This window comes from Delphinapterus leucas, chromosome 7, assembly GCF_059928025.1.
Source record: "Delphinapterus leucas isolate spDelLeu-1000000601 "Yukka" chromosome 7, BTC_Dleu_Yukka2, whole genome shotgun sequence".
Lineage (NCBI taxonomy): Eukaryota > Metazoa > Chordata > Mammalia > Artiodactyla > Monodontidae > Delphinapterus > Delphinapterus leucas.
The window spans coordinates 5,635,451-5,651,981 of record NC_143135.1 but is presented as its reverse complement, the minus strand read 5'-3'; the positions used below and the strand labels follow the sequence as shown (position 1 = coordinate 5,651,981).

The following is a 16,531-nucleotide window of genomic DNA, read 5'->3' as shown; positions in this document are numbered from 1 at the left end:
AGTTCATCTATCTCTGAGTGAACACTTGACAAAAAATACTCATGTGTTCCTAACTTTTCCTCTCCCTATCCAGATATAAGAACTTATAGTGAGTATACTGAGCAACTCACAGTTTTTCTGTATTCTGTTAAAGGCTTTCCAAAGGACAATACCAGGAGATGGGAGAAAACTGGCCACTACATCAAGAGAGCAGAAAGTAGATTTTGTTTGATAGAAAGAAGACTCTGGGGCTCATTCAGTGTTCTTAGGCCCAGTGGATGCTTAGTTAAAACTGTTGGATCCCTGAGTGGAAATTCTTTGAAATGGGGCAGCAAGTTAACCTTCATAGTTGTTCCTCATCTTGCTTATTTACACTTGCATATCGGGACTTCCCTGGTGGTCCAGCGGTCAAGACACTGTGCTCCCTATGCAGGGGGCCTGGGTTTGATCCCTGGTCAGGAAACTAGATCCCACGTGCTGCAACTAAAGATCCTGCATGCTGTGACTAAGACCCAGCGCAGCCAAATAAATATTTAAAAAAAAAAAAAAATCTTGTATATCATCGGTGACCCCTTCCAAACACTCTCCCACAGTTTACATCTGAGTGTCCACTGGACATTTGCCTCATATCATTACACACAGATTGTATGCATTTATCTAGATCTATGTTGTAAGGAAATAAATGATCAAATATATACATACATAAGTTATAAAGCTTACCAGGTACATGCTTTTTATAGCCATAAGTTAGATACTTGGAACACCAGTGCTATGCTGAATCTATGGTTATTTGGTTATCACATGGTTATCACACTTTATCTACCTAAGACTGTTTCTTGGAGTTCAGTGGTTGGGTGCAGTCATTTGAAGGTACAGGGCACGTTACAATTCAGTGTGAAGTATTTTAATAAGTTCATACTGTTTTCATTTCTCATTTCTTTCAGCACATATTGGATTGGCCAAAAAGTTCGTTCGGGTTTTTTGTACGATGTTACGGAAAACCTAAACGGACTTTTTGGCCAACCCAATATTTAAAACAGATTCCTGGACTTCCCTTGGTGATCCAGTGGTTAAGACTCCATGCTTCTACTGCAGAGGGCACGGGTTCGATCCCTGGTCAGGGAAGTTCCCCATGCCGCATGGTGTGGCCAAACAAATGGATTCCTAAACTCTGATGACATTATTTCAAAAAATTTTTAATATGTATTTACATGTAATCCTCACAATATTCCTTTGCGGTAATTATCCTTATTTTACAGATAAGTTCCAGAGGCTCACATATGATCTTCAGAAAACTAGACCTGGAACTTCTGATTCCTAACCCAGTAGATTCTATAGCACATTGCTCATGCAAGCTACAAACCCCTACTGGAATTCTTTTCCCTTCCCCTCCACCTCCCCCCTCCCCTCCCCTCCCCTCCCCCCTCCCCTCCCCTCCCCTCCACCTCTCCCCTCCCCTCCCCTCCCCCGTCCCCTCCCCTCCCCTCCCCTCCCCTCCCCTCCCCTCCCCTCCCCTCCCCCCTCCCCTCCCCTCCCCCTCCCCTCCCCTCCCCTCCCCCCTCCCCTCCCCTCCCCCTCCCCTCCCCTCCCCTCCCTCTCCCCTCCCTCCCCCTCCCCTCCCCTCCCCCTCCCCTCCCCTCCCCCTCCCCTCCCCTCCCCTCCCCCTCCCCTCCCCTCCCCCTCCCCTCCCCTCCCCTCCCCCTCCCCTCCCCTCCCCCTCCCCTCCCCTCCCCCTCCCCTCCCCTCCCCCTCCCCTCCCCCTCCCCTCCCCTCCCCCTCCCCTCCCCTCCCCTCCCCTCCCCTCCCCTCCCCTCCCCTCCCCTCCCCTCCCCTCCCCCTCCCCTCCCCTCCCCCTCCCCCTCCCCTCCCCTCCCCCTCCCCCTCCCCTCCCCCTCCCCCTCCCCCCTCCCCTCCCCTCCCCTCCCCTCCCCTCCCCTCCCCTCCACCTCCCCTCCCCTCCCCTCCCCTCCCCTCCACCTCCCCTCCCTTTTTCTTTTAAATTTATTATCTTAACCTTTTCTTAAATGATTTTATTTTTTTTAGATTTATTTATTATTTATTTATTTTTGGCTGCATCAGGTCTTTGTTGAGGAACGCAGGATCATTCGTTGCAGCATGTGGGCTCTTTGTTGTGGTGCGCGGGCCTCTCTCTAATTGTAGTGTGCGGGTTTTCTCTTTCTAGTTGTGGCACGTGGCCTCCAGAGCACGTGGGCTCTGTTGTTTGCAGCACGCGGGCCCTCTAGTTGAGGCGCAGGAGCTCAGTAGTTGTGGCACACGGGCTTAGTTGCTCCACGGCATGTGGGATCTTAGTTCCCCGACCAGAGATCAAACCTGCGTCCCCTGCATTGTAAGGTGGATTCAAAAAGTACAGCTGATTATACTTCTCTCCTCTTCTTTTTTCTTTTCTCTTTTCTTTCTTTCTTAAATGGTATCTTAGCTGCTCTAACAGTACTTATATCTTTGGGTAAGTTTATAGGTACCTTCCAGACAGTGCCTTTTATTGGACCAAAAAAAAAAAAATTACAGCTGATTATACCAGTACTGACACAGAAGAGAGGGCTTGGTTGGGTACTATGGCATCATTTAATGACTTTGTTTTGATTAGGGCTACTTTTATGATCATGCTGATGGAACCATTAGTCTTTATTTTCACTTAATAATTATTTCTAGAATGTTTGCCTATTGATCCTAAGGTTCACCAACATATTATTTGTTTGCTTAAAATTAAATTGTAGTCTTTCAGTATGTGTTTTGAGAATTTCTATTTTTCTTGACTTTAGAATTCTCTTTAATCCCAACCCTTCCTTTGAAGCCTAAATGTTCCTCCTCCTTTTTAAAGGTGGATTTCATTGACTGGGTAGACAATATGTGGCCAAGGCATTTAAAAGAAAGTCAGACTGAGTCAACAAATGCCATCTTGGAGATGCAGTACCCTAAAGTGCAGAAGTAAGTGGCTTACCCTGCATTTTCCTCGGTGTGCTGTGGGACACCAAAGTGATAGCAAGAAATGGTTCCTCCCTTCGGAACCTTGCTCTGGGTCCCAAGTGATCAAAAAGGTGAATTATTTAAAGAGTAGACTTTAGTTCCAAAGGGAAGAGTGTATGTAAGAGTACCATAGCCCATGATGACATAAAAACAAAAGTATCTTCTGATAATATGATAGCTTGAGATTGCATTCCTCTCACCGACTGGGAGTTTATTAGGTGGAAAATAGAGGGAGTGGAGTACACAAGGGGAGAGTGTGGCATTGTGGTGGGAAAAGTCCTCTTTTTCTTGTCAGTGTACTAATGCTACTGCTTTTTTTGGGTCAGGTACTGTCTGATGAGTGTTCGAGGCTGCTATACTGACTTCCATGTGGACTTTGGTGGTACCTCTGTTTGGTATCACATCCATCAAGGGGGAAAGGTACGGTCATAGTTGTGATGGGGGTTGGAATCTGAAGCTGGTTATATGAGTTTCCTTCAGTTCATGCATGCTTCATATACCCTGGAAACGAGTCTACTAGGGGATTGTCCCCACTCGTATCTGGAGAGAATTGTAGATTAAGTTGACCTTCTTGGCTAGAGTCCAGTAGGAATTACTATTCATCTAGTTCATTCTCATTTTACCAGTATTGGCGTCACTACTTAGTAAACCTCAATGGTCCTGTTTCTAGATTCCTAAAACAGAATTCTCCAAATGAAGGCAAGGAACTGGTTTTAGGAGGACAAGATAATTTCTCTACATGAAAGTATAATAAAGTAGTAGAAGGAAACACAAATTATGGGTAGATTCACAATGAAATCAGCAAATTGGGATCCAAACCACTTTTCCCTATATAGAGGCATTGGTCTGAAGTGTAGCCATAGGAAGCCTTTAAGTCCTGTCAGAGGATATAAATAGATTTTGAAAGATTATCCTCATTCATAAAGACCTTTGTTCCAGCTTCTCAGAGTGCTTCTGAATGCTGTGTAAGAATGGAAATGTAGAATTAATATCAGAGGTTTATAGTATTACACTCTTACGTTACCCTTTTTTCTCGTAAGAAGTGAAAGCATTTGTGAGAGAAAAGTAGAACTGGAATGAAAACAGATGATGCTTTTAAAATGTGAGGGCCAAATCTAGAACAGCTGTACCTCCAAATCCAGAGTCATTTTGTTTATTTTGGATCCATTTAAGTGGTATCTTAAGTTCTGTCCTTTCAGTCTTGGTTACTACCTTGGAATAAAGCAACTCAGGCCTGTGTTTTGAAGGTACTGTACCTAACTAACTGTGCTTCTTAGGACCATTTAGACCAGCCAGCCAGGGGCAAATAAGGGACTGCCTAGGTGACAAGCTAAATGCCCTCCTTCTCTCTGAGTCCTGTATAGGTTCCGGGTTCTACAATCAAACCCCAGGGAAGCCCTAATGCTGTTTGATCAAGTGGAGGACAAAAAAGGTTCACTTCCTTGAGGCCTCTAGAATTTCCCAAATGGTCAAGTTCTGTAGGCTGGGAGGATTGCTTGTTTCTCTTCTACCTGTTGGTCTTAAGTTTGTACCTGTTTATCAGTTGAGGGAGACGACTGGGTCATGTCAATGGCTGTTAACAGACTGAAGTTTTTTAACTCACAGGTCTTCTGGCTCATCCCCCCTACAGCCCACAACCTGGAGCTGTACGAGAATTGGCTGCTGTCAGGGAAACAGGGAGACATCTTTCTGGGTGACCGGGTGTCAGATTGCCAGCGCATTGAGCTCAAGCAGGGCTATACCTTCGTCATTCCCTCAGGTAAGCAAGATGCAAAAAAGTGGGTTGTCTACTCTAGCCACTTTCTTTTCTTAAAGAAAAATAAATTGATAGATTACCACCAACACCAAGAATGGTTATGATGCTGGAGTGGGCAGAAAACAATGGCGTGTTCTTTCTTGTCATTACTGAGTAGATGACAAGAATTTATCTTCTTTTTTTTTTTTATCTTCTTTTTTAAAGTCTGTGATTTTCCACTAAGAGTATGTATCAGAATTGCCAGTGGCGGCTTTTCAGATCTACATGTTTGAGCCCCACATTAGCCCTAGCTCTTCAGAATCCTAGGGATAAGACCTGTTTTGCAGGTGATAAACAGCCCCCTATTAAGAGCTACCTACTCTGCTAAGGGATAGCTGTGAAGGCTAGAGTGCTAAATCAGTAATAGTTTTTATCAGGTAACTAAGTTCCCAAATAAGTACTTAGAGGGAGCGTAGATTTTGGAGTCACAGACCTGTATTAGAATTCTGACTATGAATTTACCTGCTAATACTACTTTGGTCAAATATTTAAATCCCTGTCTCATTTTGTTGTGAGGAGTAAATGACAATACATGTAAATTCTCTTGTACTAAGCCTGGTTAATATTAGGTGCTCCAAAAAATGCAAGCACCATTTATTGAAAGTTTGTTGTAAACACTTTACATGTACTTTCTCATTCAGTGCTTACCAACCACACATATAAAGTATAATTTATCCTGATTTTATAGAGGATATTGGGGCTGCAAGAGATTAAGTAACTTGACCAGCCGTGAAGAGGCAGAATTAGAGTAAAAAGTGTGATCCAGAAGCCTTGTACTAATGCTCTGAGAGAGCCATGTTACAATGTGTGCTTACAGCCACTGCCCTCCATTCCCTTTCTTCTAGGCTGGATTCATGCTGTGTATACTCCTACAGACACATTAGTGTTTGGAGGCAATTTTTTGCATAGCTTCAATATCCCCATGCAGTTAAAAATATACAACATTGAAGATCGGACACGGGTAAGTAACTCTGTGTAATAATTGGATTTGAAGAGGTTTCTTATATCTTTCTTTACTCTGTTTACTATGTAACACTCAAACTGTTATACTTTATAAATGTGTATACTGCCTTTCTCAACTGGGGTTGTGTGAGAGAATGAAGCCCTATAGAAAATGTGTGTCTTGTTTTGTCAGTTTTCCATAGGATGTTACATAGCTGATAAACCATTCTGGATATATAGGGGAAAAGTTACATGCATTGGATACCTTAAGGCAAGAATTGGCAAACTTTTTTTGTAAAGGATCAGATAGTAAATATTTTAGGCTTTGTGGGCCATACAGTATCTGTCACAAGCACTTAACTCTGCCTTGTAGAATGAAATACTTAAATAAGTGAGGATGGCTCAAATAAAATAACATTTTGTTTATGGACACTGAAATTTGATTTCATATAAGTTTCTCATGTCACAAAACCCTCTCTTAGTTAGGTTTTCTTCTCACCCCAACCCCAGCCATTGAGAATGTGATATGTTAACAACTGGTGAATCTTGGAGACGCTGTGGAAGTCTTAGTGGTACTGCTTTTTAAACTTTTTGGTGGATTTGAAAGTTTTCAAAATCAAAAATCAAAAAATAACAATTAATGAAGAATATACAACTTTTAGAAGGAGTAGTCACTGACCAATTTACTGTGAACATGATCAGTTAACCATTTTGGTGCCTATTTTGAAACATTTATTCTGGTTGGAGCTATTATATTATACGTAAGATATAAGATTGGTATTGTTGGAGTTATAGGGATTGCCCTGTTAGAATTGAGAGGATGCAGTGCTTTTTAAATAAATTTTATAGAATTGAACTTCTGCTTGTTTGTTAAAAGTAATGAAACTACAGAAAACAGTAAATAGTTTAGTAAGTTTAAAGTTATAGTAACAGTAAAAGTAGTTAAAATGTTTCAAAAGAGAAAAATTACATAATTTCATAGTAAAATACTCTTATTTAACTCAAAATCATTCTAAGAGATAATACCACCTACACTGCTGTAAGATTCAATCTGAAAATGTTTTTAAAAAGCATTCCCTTTTTTGGCTAAAAATAGCTATTATACCCACAGCTTAATTGTTTGCTCAGTTTGAGGGAAGAAAGGGAGAATATATATTCAATGGCATAGGTAAAATGATCACCTTATCTCTGCATGAAAAATTTCCTTCAGACGGTTAAACTGGTAATAACTGATGTTGATTTATCTGTCTAATTTTCCTGGACTTTATCAGAAAATGTCAAATTTCAGTATCTAACTGCTATATTATTCCATTTTTCCTAAGAACGGCTTAATTCTTTCATTCCAAATAGGAACCCTTCCTTGTTTCTATAACATTTCATTGGGTCCTCTACATATGTACACACAGAGCCTTTTTTTTTTTTTTTTCACTTTCTCCACCAAGCTTTTACATTGCCAATACCAACCTGACATATGTTTATTATGTTACAAACGTCTATAAACTTACAGAATTTAACTTAAAAGAGAATGTGTAGAGAATGCTTTAGGGAAGAAATATACAGTGTTGTAAATTTAAGACAATGTTTTGGCTACTTTTGCCATGCCAGTGTAGAAATAGACTATTTGAACTTGATTGTTAGTAATTATTCTATTGATAGCTCTTAAAGGCTCAGTTATTTTATAATGAGTATTAAAATTTTTTCTTCCAAAAACATTCTAACCCAGTCTTAGAAATTGCTGTGCTCTGTGGTGTCTAGCAGCATAGGTAAAATGTAATGGCACAGTTTGGGTGTGTGATGTCTTGGCTATTATTAGTACAGTCTCTTGAGTTCCAAGTGAAAAATCAAAAGTTTAATGCCCATTTTATATTTTATTTATTTATTTTCTGTCAGTATTACTCCGCTCTCAACAGAGTCCCAGAGGTTTTAGAATTTTGGGTTGTCCTGAACTTTTAAAAAAGACCTTTCAGAAAAGTGTTAATAAAACTTAAAAGGCGAGCAGAGAAGTCCAGTATATTATGTTTAATTTGGGGGGGATCAAGTATCTGTTAATTCTTGTGTTCCCTCCTACTGTACCAGAAGTAAATTAATTTGATTTTCAAATAAGGGTGGATAAACCTCTTCTAGTTGTTAAAGATGTAGTGGCAATGAGAGACCGAGATTCGGAGCCTGAAGCCTCTGCGTTTTAAAGCTAATGAAAAGTACATGTGTCTCCTGCCTTGCAATGAGGAAAGTGATCTCCTCATTCCACAGTGATGCCCTGTGACCTAGTGAAGGGTTTTGAAAAGGGACTCCCATCTGGGTCTCCTTGACTGGGGAAGACTACCTGACATGGAGCTTTGAAAGGAGGTGGGAACATTTTCAGGAGTTACATATTCAAAACAATCGTAAAAGTATTGTTTGCCTTATCCTTTTGAGAGATGGCCTCTCTGAAAGAAGACGGGCAGAATATACAGGCATACCTCAGAGATATGGCAGATTTGGTTCCAGACCACTGCGATAAAGCGAATATTGCAGTAAACTGAGTCACATGAATTTTTTTGGTTTTCCAGTGCATATAAAAGTTATGTTTACATTACATGTAGTCTCTTAGTGTACAGTAGCATTATGTCTTAAAAAAAAAAGTAGATACCTTAATTAAAGTATACTTTATTGCTAAAAAAATGCTAACCGTCATTTGACAGTGCAGGGTTGCTACAAACCTTCAATTTGTAAAACTCAGTAAAGCAAAAGCACAATAAAATGAGTTATGCCTGTATTTAGGATAGTCCCCATGGTTGATCTTTCTCACTCGTTGATCCATGCTGATTTGCCATTTCCTTGACTATGGTAGATCTAAAGGGCAATTATTTTTATTATAATTCAGCTGGAATAATTTCATGCTACTTTTGGGGAGAATTGGAAAGAAGACTAAAGATAGCAACTGATTAGGCCACGTGGAGTAGTAACCTGATGTGTGGACATACCATTTTGGTAGACTACAATGTATGCGACGGGCAAGCTGAGAGTTAATAGTGGGGCAAGTACTCAGTCTCATGTCCTAGACTAGATATACCTTGAGAATGCATCTCTAATCATACTTTCATATATGTAAGGACATAATAAAAACATATAACTTTATCTCATGTCCTGATTTCCTATTATATTCTGTGTTTCATGGCCTTCTGGTTCAGGGTAAAACCACAGTAAAGGCAAGAGTGGTTGGTATGCCTTTGTATCCTAAGAACCCTAAAACAATTTTCTCAATTAAGTATATTGTGTCTTACTAACATTTTACTCTCTGTCTTGAAACTTGTTTTTGATGCTTTCCCACTCAATAAGACAGCTTCTTGATAGTTCTAAATGGTCTTTCCAAGTACCTTTTATCTTTAGTGATTATTTCCCAAGACCAACATTTTCTAAGTTGACAGATCCACTTAAGTTCTTGCTCCACATGACAACTTAGGTTTGCAGGTTACTTAGAGAGTGCTTTTCCTGGGCTAATTATTGCAGTGATTGTTTGTTACTCTCTTTCCTTGAAAATTATTATCAGCTTGATTTTTTCATCATTTTTTTCCTGTGTAGGTTCCAAATAAGTTCCGCTATCCATTCTACTATGAGATGTGTTGGTACGTGTTGGAGCGCTATGTGTACTGCATAACCAACCGTTCCCACTTAACTAAGGAATTTCAGAAAGAGTCCCTTAGCATGGGTAAGTGTTCCACCTACATGAACTTTCAAGATACTCTGCAGGACTGAGGGTGAGACTGGGACTATTCCGTAGGCTGTTGCTCAGTAGTTTTGTTTTGTTTTTAATTAATTAATTAACTTATTTATGGTTGCGTGGGGTCTTCATTGCTGCGTTGTGGGCTTTATCTGGTTGAGGCGAGCAGGGGCTACTCTTCGTTACGGTGCATGGGCTTCTCATTGCGGTGGCTTCTCTTGTTGCGGAGCATGGGTTCTAGGCACTCAGGCTTCAGTAGTTGTGGCACATGGGCTCAGTAGTTGTGGCTTGCAGGCTCTAGAGCGCAGGCTCAGTAGTTGTGGCACACAGGCTTAGTTGCTCCGCAGCATGTGGGATCTTCCCAGACCAGGGCTCGAACCCGTGTCCCCTGCATTGGCAGGCAGATTCTTAACCACTGCGCCACCAGGGAAGTCTAGTAGTTCTGTTTTTATGGTTTGTCTTTTTTACTTATCTACTTAGAAGTACCAAATCCATTCACTGAAGTTGAACACTGGTTACAGCTGATCCTTCTACCCAGATGTGAATTACTAGGGCTAAATGAAATATTCTGGATCTCATCTTTGTCTGAGTTGTTAGTACTTAGCTCCTCACGAAAGTAATCAGTTGGAAATTCCCTGGTGGTCCAGTGGTTAGGACTCCGCACGTTCACTGCCATGGCCCAGGTTCAGTCCCTGGTGGGAGAACTAAGATCCCGCAAGCCACACAGCGCAGCCAAAAAAAAGAGAAGAGTAATCAGGTGTCTAAAATGTTTTATTCTGTAAAGAATGGTCTTTGGCACAATAAAAACTAGGATCGTATCATCATAATTACTCTTACTATATTCCAGGCACCAAACTAAGCAGCTTATATACATTAAGTTATTATTATTAGCTGTGAGGTGTAGGTATTATTATGCATATTTTACAAATGGGGGCATTAAGGTTCAAGGAGATTAAAAAACTTGTTCGTGATCTAAGAGTTAATAAGTGGGAAAGCTACAGCTTAAACCATGTTGGTAAGATTCTAAAATGTATTTTCTTAACCTCTGTGCTTTAATGTTTCCCCAACTTCTATCAAGAGAAATACTTTATTGGATGTCAAGATAGTTTCAGTTATACATTTTTAGGCTATTCCATGCCTTAAAAATAAAGAGGAGCCAACACTGTAGTATCCTGTGGTCATATATTTAATGGAGAGTCTTCAATCCAAGCAAGATACTTTTTGCCTTAGCATTTCTGAAACATGCTCACCAATACATGAAAGCAAGATACAGAATTGTACATACAGCATGATCCTAATTTTGTTTAAAAATACATCAAGTCGGGCTTCCCTGGTGGCACAGTGGTTAAGAATCCGCCTGCCAATGCAGGGGACACAGGTTCGAGCCCTGGTCCGGGAAGATCCCCCATGCCACAGAGCAACTAAGCCCGTGTGCCACAACTACTGAGCCTGCGCTCTAGAGCCCACGAGCCACAACTACTGAGCCCATGTGGCACAACTACTGAAGCCTGCGCCCCTAGAGCCGTGCTCTGCAACAAGAGAAGCCACTGCAATGAGATGCCCACGCACCGCAACGAAGAGCAGCTCCCGCTCGCCACAACTAGAGAAAAGCCCGTGCGCAGCGATGAAGATCCAACGCAGCCAAAAATAAATTAATTAAATAAATTATAAGGTTTACAAAAAAAAATACATCGAGTCATAGTCATACACATATGTATAGGAAAAGATGGAAAGAAGATACATCACACTGAGTTGTTATCCAAGGGTGGAGAGATATGGGATGACTTATTTACTTCTTTGCACCTTCCTGTATTTTCTAAATTATTAATAGTCAACATGTGTTACTTTCATAATAAAAGATCAGTTAACATTTTAAAATCCTTCTTTCATTAAAACTTTTATTTTCACTTTGTTTTGATTATCAAAATCTTTATTTTAAAAAATATTCACTTTGTTTTATTAGCCATGTTGCTAAGATTTCAATTCCAAAGCTTAATTTTATGGTGAAAACTTTGAACAAAACTACTTTTTAAATATATGTGCTTCATACTATTTTTTTAAAAGATAATGAAATCCCATAATACCCAAATTAAGTTTGAACTTGAAACTAATTTACAGCTATTTTCATAGGTAACTTATTTCTAGCACACAGTTTAAAGACTGCACCCTTCCCAATCTTTTAAAAATCCAGTTGACTGTTACCTCAGTTGTCCTGCTAGCTCAGGATCCTGTTTTTACCTGTAAATGGTTTTCAACAGTGGACAAATTGGTTGGAATAGGGAAGACCATTTTTAAAATGTGACAGCTTTGTCATTTATAACCTCAAGGCCCCTCCCATACTACCTATTTCTCTTGTTGATCACATGGCCATGTGTCATGTTCTTACTGCATTTTCTCTTCATACTGGCAGATTTGGAGTTAAATGGGTTGGAGTCTGGAAATGGGGATGAGGAAGCAGTAGATCGAGAACCCCGGCGCTTGAGCAGCAGGCGTTCTGTCCTCACTAGCCCCGTAGCCAATGGGGTTAACCTGGATTATGATGGACTGGGCAAAACCTGCCGAAGTCTTCCAAGTCTGAAGAAAACTTTGTCTGGGGACTCATCCTCTGACTCTAGCCGGGGCTCCCACAATGGCCAAGTATGGGATCCCCAGTGTAGCCCCAGAAAGGACCGACAGGTGCATCTGACCCATTTTGAGCTTGAAGGCCTTCGTTGCCTTGTAGATAAATTGGAGTCTCTGCCACTGCACAAGAAATGTGTCCCTACAGGGATAGAAGACGAAGATGCTCTCATTGCTGATGTAAAGGTAAGGGTTGGTTATTTTGCATGACAGCTATTGATCTGGCTAGGGCATTCAGTTTCTGGATTCTGAGAGAAAATTTGGGAGTTTTGGGTAATCTTGGTTCAGCGAGAAAGAAGTTAAGTGTGTGTGTGTGTGTGTGTGTGTGTGTGTGTGTGTTTGGACTGTACAGTGTTTCAATTCCTAGAATGAGGTTAGGTCCCTGTTATGAAAATACTAACATTTGTACGTTCAGTTAGGACTTAAATCTAGTCCTAAAAATGCTGGTTTCAGGCTGACCCTAAAAAAAGCAAGAGCCCGAGAAAATGTTTGTATTAAGAAATGTTACTTTGAACTTAAGTTACACTAAGATAAAGAGGCCTATTTCAGAGCAAAAGTGGCCAATAACAATCTCTAGCAGTCTTACCCCAAGCAGATTTAGAGGAAAGAAATTGAAATGTTGGGTTATGTTGAGCATGTTTAACATATTTAGCTTCAAATTTATCTAGTATTAAGACTTAAATACATTGGGGCAACTTTTGAGAAGAGTGTCATTTTAAACATAATTCATCCTATTGCTATTTCAAGTTTCTTCTTGTTGTATATTTTTCTTCTTTCTCAATAAGTCTCCAAGCATTAGTAATCTTCAAAGCCCAGCCCAGCCCTCATATATTGGTCTCAAAGAAATGAGCTTATTTTTAAGGAATCCAGATTTGAGCTGTCTGAACTGGAGAGAGTTCTATTAAATCTTTCCTTATACATAAACATTGGGGACTTCCCTGGTGGTCTAGTGGTTAAGACTCTGCGCTGCCACTGCAGGGGGACATGGGTTAGATCCCTGGTCAGAGAACTAAGATCCTACATGCCACCTGGCGCGGACACACACACACACACACACACACACACACACACACAAGTAACCATTAATATGAACACCAAAAAGTCTTTAAGTCACTGTTTGGAATTATGTCTTGGATGCAGGGCATGGGTATGTGTATTAGAAAGTCAGTTCACCATTTGTAGTAAGTGTTATTTTTCAGACCTGTCATATAGATTGTTTTAAGCCACAGAAGAATTTATAAGGAATAATTTTAGTGACCTCAAGGAAGATGGGCAAAATATCTCATAGCACATCTTTTCCATTCCTGATTCCTGATTCAAGTTTTCCCTTGGCCACCTCTAACCAACCAGCTGAGGTGCTCCCTACCTTCTGCCAGATACCTCAGGAAAGAATTCCGAGACTGGGATAGGACCTAGACTTTTAATTTTTTTAATGTTTTCTTTCTTCGATTGACATTTTAATTATATCTTACTGTTTATGCATCAGTGAAGTGGTAAAAACTTTAAGAGACTAAAAGGGGTGGTACCCTAGTGAGGTTGGTCCTCTCCATAGTGATAGAAGCTAGACAGTTGGTTTTTATAGTTTGGTTTTATACAGCTGTTCTAGACAAGGCAGGTGGTTATCATTGTGGCTTGTATTTATGGGAGGAAATAACAAAGTTCCAGGTGGGTGTGGTCCTATATCTGTCATGATTAATGTGCAGCAAAACAAACTTAGCCTACTTTTCCAGACTCACAAACCAGTTCCCAAACTCACTTCCCACCCCTGAGTGAACAAAGGGCACTTGCATTTTTTCTTTTCCATTGTGATGGGACGTGTATAATTATGTTTTCCTGAGAGTTTGAGTGTAACATCATCTTTTTTTCTACAGAAGGTTCTCCTTTTTTTGGCCGCGCCGCGTGGCTTTCACCATCTCAGTTCCCTGACCAGTGATTGACCCCAGGTCACGGCAGTGGAAGCCTAGAATCCTAACCACTAGGCCACCAGGGAACTCCCCAGAAGTTTCTTTTTTCATGTAGCTATTCCATCATGGATGCATATAGGAAACATTAAATCGTGACTTTGGCGACTTATTAACTTGTATAATTGCCTTTAGGAACCCTAAGAAGAAAGATTTGTAAGTTTATCTCTCACTAATGTTCTTGTGGCCTGGGGAATCTGTATTTCTAATTCATGAAAAAGAAAAATATCTTTTTAATCCTAAAGGATGTCTATAGATGGATTTGATTTCATTGAATCCAGTTGTAGGAAGTCATATTATAATTCACTAACCAGTTGTACAGGTCAAATGTCATGATAGAAATACACAAACTCCCTTAACCGTAGTTAAATAAGGATATTTGCAGAGGCAGAGTGATAGGGGAAAATGTAGAAAGATTTGTGTCAAATATTAAGCAGAGTAAAAGGAGGCAGCAAGAAAGGGAATGAGTTAAGAAGAGCCATCTAAAGAGAACTCTTAACACTGTGAAAAGTGTCTAGAGAGAGCTTCCTGTTTATCAGGAATCATGGAGAATCTGGCTGCCATTGCTCACTAAGACAGAGTGGCATAGAGACCAGAGCATGAGGAACGAGTGGCCCAGTAGGATGACTGCATAGACCGACAGTGTTTGAATTCTCCCTTCTCTTGTTTACCCAATACCATAGTCAAAATGTAGCTGATAACAGAAGGCAAAAGATTTAGAACCCAGTTCTGCAGGTAGTTTCACTTAAGATCAAACGGATTATTCCTATATTTGACCAGTTATATTTAATCTGAGCTTTAGATAACACTGAGTTTATGGCTTAAATACTTCGAGAATCTAAGCATCACCAAAAAGGAAAAAGCATTGGATTGGGTGGGTGCTGAATCACTGCCACAGCTGGAGACTGCAGTGCTAGAGAACTTGGTGCTGTGGCAGCACAGAAGGCTACACTGCAGCAAAGGACAAAAGCAAGCCCAGAGTTTACCCTTCCTGCAGAGAGAGGGATTGTTTCTTGTTGTAGCCTATATGACTCTCACAAATAACTAGGAGAAGAGATGAGAGGAAAATTGGTGGATATCTCAAGACATCCATAATTACCTATTCCCTGAGAGAAAAGTCAATTTTACTGATGTGGTAAAAGGGCTTTGAAGATTCTAAAATGTTCTGCAGTGTTGAAGAAAGATCATAGAGTATAGAGTTTGAAGGGAATTAGATGAAAAATGAGGCATTAAAAAGTTTTGATTTATTGGCAGAGTTCAGGGGAAAGTAATGAGCATGTGTAAAGTCTTATTTGGGAGGGGTGTGAGTAACCTTGGCTCCTAATCTAAAATTGAGAGGCCATGTTCTTGAGAAATGTTGAATAAAGAGGCAGGACCTGGAGCAGTATGTATAGTGCAATCCCATTAATGTAAGAAAAAGTGTCTTTGTATGTGCATTACAGCGGGGCTGGAGGGGGGCATATCAACTGCTGACAGTGCGTCATAGCAAGATGGTGGGAGTCGGCTGGAAGACTGAATTTTTAATCAGACTTTACTGTTCTGTTTGTGTTATTTTGGTAATAAAGGAGCTCTTAATGTATGTGTGTGTGTGTGTGTGTGTGTGTATTATATAAAGAAGCTTTTAATATATCAATACATTTGGCTGCCCAGCTCACTTAATGAAACAATTTCAGTGTTATTGAATATTTTTCTACTTTCCTGTTTTCTCTAAAACCTTTTGATAAGCTTGGCAAACATGTGACTTTTGGGCAGGATACTAGATCTATAAAAGCATGTTTTCTCCTCTGTAAAATAACATCTACCTCAGTGGGGATGTTGTGAAAATTAATGATAATGTTAGTAAAGTACTTAATAAACAGTATCATTATTACAGAAAAAAATTAACTGTTACAGATCTATGAAATTCACTTATTCCACTAATGTGAATAATGCCTGCCTACTCTCTGCCAGGAACCAGGCTTAGAGTTGGTATAAATATGCGAACATACTGTGGACCAAACCCTCAGGGGTCTTACAGTCCAGTGGTGGAGCAGGCATTTTAAGTGGGCTAAGAAAGTAAGTGCCTTCTAGGTTTACAGGTGCTGGGCATGACACTGAGGGGCGGGTGGTCGATTCTGTTCTAAGGGAAGGAGGTGCCAGTCTTTTTAATTTACCAGTTAATAAACTTTCCTGTTAGATGATACAGATTGATTACTACAACATTGTCTAAATGATGAAAGCTCTCAATTTATAAATTTGAAATTTTTTCTTTGTGGTACAATTGGCTACTGCTGCTCTGATCTAAGATTCTAACATTTTATCTTGTAACTGTGATGTAAAAATTTACACTAAGCTCCATCCCAGGAGTATGATGGGACTGAAGCAGAGAGTTACGGTTGTGAATAAATACAGAAACACTAATCAGAAATTTCCTTCATCTGACACTTTGGGAGTGATTCTGACACTAATAAAGAGAAGAGCTGATAGAGGACCCAGTGTAATTAGAACTTAGTCCATTAAGCCAGATGAGGAGGGAAAAAAAGAACTTGTATAAATAAAACTTCATTTGCA

The 16,531-nt window shown here is 40.2% G+C and overlaps 1 protein-coding gene across 11 annotated transcripts in view; it reads left to right on the top strand.

Moving 5' to 3' along the window:
• The window catches only part of KDM2A (lysine demethylase 2A), a 105,765-nt gene that overhangs the window by 71,004 nt on the left and 18,230 nt on the right, over positions 1 to 16,531 (top strand). For 9 of the 11 annotated variants that reach the window (XR_016393746.1, XM_089914423.1, XM_022591306.3 and 6 more), the window contains 6 exons: positions 2,819 to 2,925; positions 3,291 to 3,384; positions 4,570 to 4,723; positions 5,605 to 5,720; positions 9,263 to 9,389; positions 11,812 to 12,206. Coding sequence is in view for 10 of the 11 variants with exons in the window: in XM_089914423.1 (XP_089770549.1) it covers positions 2,819 to 2,925; positions 3,291 to 3,384; positions 4,570 to 4,723; positions 5,605 to 5,720; positions 9,263 to 9,389; positions 11,812 to 12,206 (993 nt within the window). In the remaining variant the exon portion in view is untranslated. The remainder of the gene's footprint in view (positions 1 to 2,818; positions 2,926 to 3,290; positions 3,385 to 4,569; positions 4,724 to 5,604; positions 5,721 to 9,262; positions 9,390 to 11,811; positions 12,207 to 16,531) is intronic. The other 2 variants (XM_089914426.1, XM_089914425.1) reach the window with 2 other exon arrangements.